This window comes from Muntiacus reevesi, chromosome X (genome assembly GCF_963930625.1).
Source record: "Muntiacus reevesi chromosome X, mMunRee1.1, whole genome shotgun sequence".
Taxonomy (NCBI): Eukaryota; Metazoa; Chordata; class Mammalia; order Artiodactyla; family Cervidae; genus Muntiacus; species Muntiacus reevesi.
In genome coordinates, this window is record NC_089271.1 from 15,119,015 (window position 1) to 15,125,275 (window position 6,261).

At 38.3% G+C, this 6,261-nt stretch overlaps 1 protein-coding gene across 2 annotated transcripts in view; it reads left to right on the forward strand.

The window, feature by feature from the left end:
• REPS2 (RALBP1 associated Eps domain containing 2) overlaps nt 1-5,962 on the forward strand; it is a 254,183-nt gene extending 248,221 nt beyond the window's left edge. For both annotated transcript variants that reach the window (XM_065916435.1, XM_065916436.1), the window contains exon 18: nt 357-5,962. In XM_065916435.1, the coding sequence (XP_065772507.1) occupies nt 357-425 (69 nt within the window). In that variant the 3' untranslated portion in view covers nt 426-5,962. The remainder of the gene's footprint in view (nt 1-356) is intronic.
• The last annotated feature ends 299 nt before the right edge of the window (nt 5,963-6,261 follow it).

Below are 6,261 nucleotides of genomic sequence, written 5' to 3' on the forward strand. Positions count from 1 at the left end.
GTCTGCTTTTGCTTTTCTGCTCCCTTCTAATCAGTCTTTTTATTTTTAACATCCTTCTGTGCCAGCCACTGATCCTGTTAAAAACTGAGTGTGAGATTTAGGTGTGGGGAGGAGTGAGGGTTGATCAATTAGTTTCATTTCATCATCTTACGAAAGGAATTGAGAGACTACAAATTGTGAAGCCTCCTGTGTCCTGTCACCAGCTTCAAATACAGTGCCTCCCAGTCTACTCATCCTTGAGTTATATGGCACCTGAATGCTTGTGGGTCCAGTCATAAGTTTCTTTTTAATATCAGATGAAGTGGGGATGATCCCAATAAATGACCCCTCTCTTCTCTTTCTTTTGTACAACTCAGGAGGTTCATCAAGAACGGATTGCATTGGAAAACCAATTGGAACAACTTCGTCCAGTCACTGTATTGTGACCCCCCGACACACAAGATTCAAGTAACAGTGGGTGACCTTTTCTGCCAAGATCTTTCCTTTGAATGTTTCAACGCAACTACTTGTCATAGATGTCTGAAACTGTGTCAAAAGCTCTGAGCAGCAGAATGTAATCAATATCACCTTTTCTCTTGTGCTTCACGCGTACATTTTTACTGTGGTGGAAAAAATGCAACTGATTGTCACACTTAAAATTGTAATTACCAGTGGAATTTATCTCCCATTCTTAAGTATTTCCTCAAGGTGTTAGATGTTGCTCCTAATTGAAAACCAATCTTCTAGCAAATAAAAACAATTTAGAGCATTATTTATTTAAAGAGTTTATGATTTATACAATACCTTGTAACCCAGTACCTTCAGGATGCTTGTTTTATTTTCATATGTATATCATATATAGTGGATTGGTTTCCTGAATAATTGTGATTCCAACTGGATAGTTGGATAGTCTTTGGCATGATGATGATAAAAACAAAACTAGAAGTAAACAAAATAATTAACTTTAGACTGGCACTGTACCCTCCACCACTATATATATGCCAAAAATTGCTTCTCTAGTGCCATTTTGATATTATATCTAGCTATGAATAATACATGACCATTGTTTTCTATGGAATAGCAAAGACTTATTCAGTCTTACACCTCTGTGAAGTAGTAGTTTTGTCCATGATCTGTTTAACTTGGCCCAGCTAGGCTGTCAACACAGATAACTCAGCCCTTTCATGCAGGTTTTTGGACAAGAGCAATCTGCCCTAACTGCCTTGCCCAATCAAATTAAATAACTAGTTGCCAGATCTCTACTTCTATCCTGCATGGGTTAATATATCTGTAAATGCATGAATTTGGAAACCACTCATCAAATGTGAAAGGCTGATGAGACTGTTTGGACTGATGAATATTTGTTGTTTGAACCCAGGTATTCAAACTAAGGAAGAAGGGGCAATTATTATTACCAGTAATCCAACAGTCTTTGGTAGTTATTTTTGTCTTTGTTATTTTAACCCAGATCACAAGTGTATTGGGTTTGAAGAAACAATGAAAGAAAGCCAATCCTTACACTTGATATATGATTATTTTGTTCTCTGTGAAGTGTACTCTTGAGGAGGGATTGGTTTATGTGCAGTTAAGAGGAGCCAACCGATTTCAGTGTAAGTGATGTAAAACAGTAAGCTCAAATCACAGAAGCCAGTATTCTATAGAAATTTACATAGCCCCTGCTTATCCTGTAAGCTCAAGTTGACAGTGGGAATTGACTGACCCTCCCAGATATCTGGGCTGTCCAGCTTTAAAAGCAGTTCAACACATGTAAATCCATGGCTGATTCATGTCAATGTACGGCAAAAACCACTACAATATTGTAAAGTAATTAGCCTCCAACTAATAAAAATAAATGAAAAAAAAATAAAAGCAGTTCAAGATACTGATGGCAAGTTTGCCATCTCTTGTGCATTTTGCTAGGTTACCAGTTCTTAAGATACTGTGGGACATGTGCTAGGTCCTTTCTGAAGTGGTTTAGCAGAGGTCTCCAGTTTGCAGAACTAAGCCTTTAATTTCAATAGAGTTGACTGCTTTTAGAGGAAGTAGGCATTTATCTAATGCTTCCTTACTCCATTGGCAAGCTTTATCAATAGTTTAGTGGCAGAAGAGAAATGCTCAAACAGATGATTTTTTCCAAAGAAAAACAAATTGTTGATTCTGTTCTGTATATATTAGAGGATTCAGAATTGCTTGGATTCTGAAAATCCTAAGACTTGAACTCTTTCTCTAGTCCCCTTTCCTTCCCTTTTGGCTGCCTTTTTTGTCCCTGTGGAAGAGTTTCAGAGTTAGTTTAAACCTTTTCTAAGATACGAATGGGTGAGTGAACATTTTTTAGGTAACCTTCTTTTCACATGTTCTGAGAACTGGGGGCTGCAACACATTTTATCAACAGTGTCCACGTCGCAGACATTTCACATCATATTTGTCTTTTGTTCCACTCAATCCAGGAAAGTCTAGCATATGCACTTTATCTCATAATCTTCCAGGACATACGCACACATTCCAGATAGCACTTCATATCCATTAAGCAGACATATAAACTAAAGAATGTTAGTCTGTGTTCTACATTTTAAAAATATTAACATGTTTTTCCCTCATCAAGCCAAAACCAGAGTGAGCCAAATTAGGAGTTTGGGTTTTTTTTTAGTTGGCTTGGTTTTCATTAAAGGAAAAAACTTGCACTGGATAGTCAAAGGCTCATGTGTTGCATAGTATCACCAATATTTTAAGATAGGCATTGCATTAAAGCCCACAACAATACTATCTACACCCCACCTTCCTGACTGGACTTAATAGTGACCACAGTTTCTAAGTTGCCTAGAAGTAATTTTTTTAAAAAACCAATTAAATACACATACAACATCATTGTCACCTAACTAGTGCTCATCCTTTGTTTCTCTGTTTTCTTAGGATGTGTGTTTTTAATTTAGGATTATAACTCCTGATAATGTTTCTGTGAGCCTTTGATGTGATTTATAGGAAGACTGGGTTATTGCTGTCACCATTATACCTCTTTTGTAAAACTGCTCAAGAGTAAGACCTGCTTGTTGGGCAGAAATCTGTGGGCAGAATGTTGATGTTGCCCCCATCCACGAGGGTTTAATAACCTTATTGTTAATCATTCTTCCTCCATAGGAGTCTCATAGTTCCAAGGATGAGTGCACAGTATATTACTGATTTACTGGGTACCTCAGCATCTCTGGTTTATGGCTTATTGCTTTGGCCACCTCCCTCTCCAGCAGCCATGAAGCAAACCCAAAAGGTAGAATGGAGGAGTGTGTCATAATCAAGGCAAACATTTGCCTTAGTTGGAAGTATCTGACTGCTTTATAAATATTAGAGAAATGCTTTGGATCTGGTTAGGAGAGGAGGCCGCTTAGCTGGGAACTGTGCCCATTTTCTTCTCATTGCACAGTAGGATGTTGAAGATGAGAGGACCTGTTCCCATATCCTGCAGCTGCTTTGGGGAAACCAAGGCCCTAAGAAACCACAGTTCCTAGTCCAAGAATCCATAGAAGGAGGGAGCTATTGACAGAGTTGGATTTTATGGATTCTAAGTTGAGTCCTCTGGCCACTAGCAGTACTAAAAATAGATTTAGAAGGGTTTCTTCTATTTACCATGTTTTATTTACTTAATTAATCAGTTTTAAAATATGGAAACATGTTTTAGTGAGTTTGAGATCAAGATATTTCTCTTGGATTGAAGCAAAAAATAAAATCTGAAAGAATAGGATTGAACTATTTGTTCTTCTGAACACCTCACCTTTCATGATGTAGTAAATTACCCTGGGTTTCTTGGCAGAACTTTTGACAGCTGTTGCTTTGAATGAATTCCATTCCTGTATTCCTTATGGGAGTTTGTTTTTAAAATAGACTACTGTGATTGAAATGAACTCAATATGTAGTAAGTTATAGTTTTCTTAGATATAGCATGGGTTACTTGGGTTGCAAATATTCCATTTCAGCATAGTTTAGGGTGAGTAATCAGAAACATGAATTTTTCTTTGATTCCCTAGTAATGTCTGAACTATCATCAAAGCATTCCTCTCTTCATATGTGATTTAATTCTAGTCTGTTTCTAAATGATATTTGTCCATTTCTTAGATGAGCTTATAACCATGGTAATGATAGATCTGTGCTTATTAATAGAAGATCAATAAGAAAATAATCTGGAATGGATATTTTTCTTGCAGTTAAGACAGACATTTGCAAACATACTGGTTGGAAAGATCTCAATTTTAGTATAACACCTTAGCGGTAAAAACATTTGTTCAGCACAAGCTAAAATCACACCTCCTGACAAGACATCACTAAGGGAATTTGATTTTTAAAATATTAAGAAAAGAATTACAAATATCCTAGCAACCAAATCTTCCCATATTATTGACAAGTAGGACTCAGCAGGTTGTGGTTTGAACAGTGTGAATGTGAACAAAATGAAATCTCAGTTGAGAAGTCTTTTTCTCCTCTAGTTAAAGAGAACATTCTAGTAACTTTGGTTTCTCTTTCCAAGTTGTTGACTCTGTTTGAGGTGTACTCTTTGAAACTGATTTCAAAGGATCACTTGAATATACACTTTAGTTATGGGTGCTTTGTTATAGTATTTTGCATCATGACTCAGTGTGGTTCAGATTCCTAGTAAGAAGTGAGGGGGATGCAGGCTTTTGGAATCCTGAGTCTTTGGAGGCATATCTTGCTTCCCCTTCAGCCCAGGCTAAGGAAGGCTGCCCACCAATACCTGCAGATCAGTCATCAACAGCAGTTTATGAGTCTTACTCTATGAGCCTCCCCACTTTGTTGTTTGCAGTGAGAGATGCAGCTAGTTATGTGACCCTCCCAAGAGCGGCTGTAAGAACAGCAGACCAAGAGGGCCAGACATGCAAAGCAGTGTAAGCCAAATCTGCGTGCTGCTTCCTTCTCCAAATAGGCTTTCAGAGATTGCCTTACCAAACATTTCCTGAAACAGCCAGACTGTGAATGTGGGCGAGACATCCCAGGTGCACAGTCACTTTTAGGCTTATCTCATTGTTTTCTACGTTAATTAACATACATGATGGTAGAGGGACCTTTTCCGAAAAGCATTTCAGGTTTTCGACAGGACTTGTTCTAGTGATGGAAGCGGTGCTCTGCTGTCAGTACTTGTGGAATGTTTGGTTTTTGTGTTTTATGGGTTCTCTTGTCTTGCTCTAAGCCAAGTTCATGACTGTGGGAGATTGGACAAAGTGGTTTATGATTCTGAAGACTGGAACTTAGCAGGTTGGAACTGGAATTTGAGGGTGGCAGTAGGGAAAGTTCTGGTCCCAGTTTGGTCATAAAGCACTTGGTTGAACATCAGGATTGGATCCTAAAGCTCTTTCAGAGAGCCCTGCCTTGGGAAAGGAACAGGTGATGCAGGCGCCCCCTTGTATGGAGATTAGGTCAACTGAGTTGAATTGGTTTTTATTTTGAGTTGACTTGTATGAGGACTTTGGCAGTAACCTCCCTGGGAGCTGGTTATATCTTTTTCTTTAGTACTGCCATTCTTCTTGTCTTCAGCACAAATCCAGTTTTCAAGTGAGCCAGAGGTGGGAATAGCCATTTTAGTCTTTGTAGCTGTGGGCCCGGAGAGATAATCAGCTGATGGTCTATTTTAACCTCAAAAGTAAAAATGTATATTTTTTCACTACAGGTACATTGAACAGTAAAATGAGGAACAGCAAAGTTATATATTTGATGCCTTCTGTCTTTTCATGATAATGTGCTAACAAGTTGTGTTCATCTTTTACTCAGCCAGAGTCTCATTCATGTGCTAAACATTGGAAACTCTATGTATATTAGTCTTAAACATAAATAAATACAGGGTGTCCTATATTTGGATTGTGATTTGTCAACTCAAGCTAACCTTACTGCCTCTCTTTCACGCTTGTTGGAAAGTCTGTGGAGAACATAGTAGGTTAGAATCTCCAACTTTGTAAAATGTACATGCTGTGAAACTGGGGTGCTATGTGACAATAAATGTCAGATAACAAAGCTGGCTCTGATGTAGTCTTGGTGTCAGTCAGTATATTGTGTGTATTTGGTCTTGTGCATTTAATGCAAGTGACGTGAAAAGGAGTTGGCAGTCTTCCCTATTCAAAGTCTGAGATCTGGTTATTTTCACCTCCTGATCTGAGCTGGGTCCTTAAGCACGATAAACACTCTACATTCCTGGGGTATTGTGGCTAACTCACAGTGCATTTTAAAGATCCACCAAACTGATAACTTGGCTTAATGTGCAGTCAGGTTGTTTGCTTCATCTTGTTG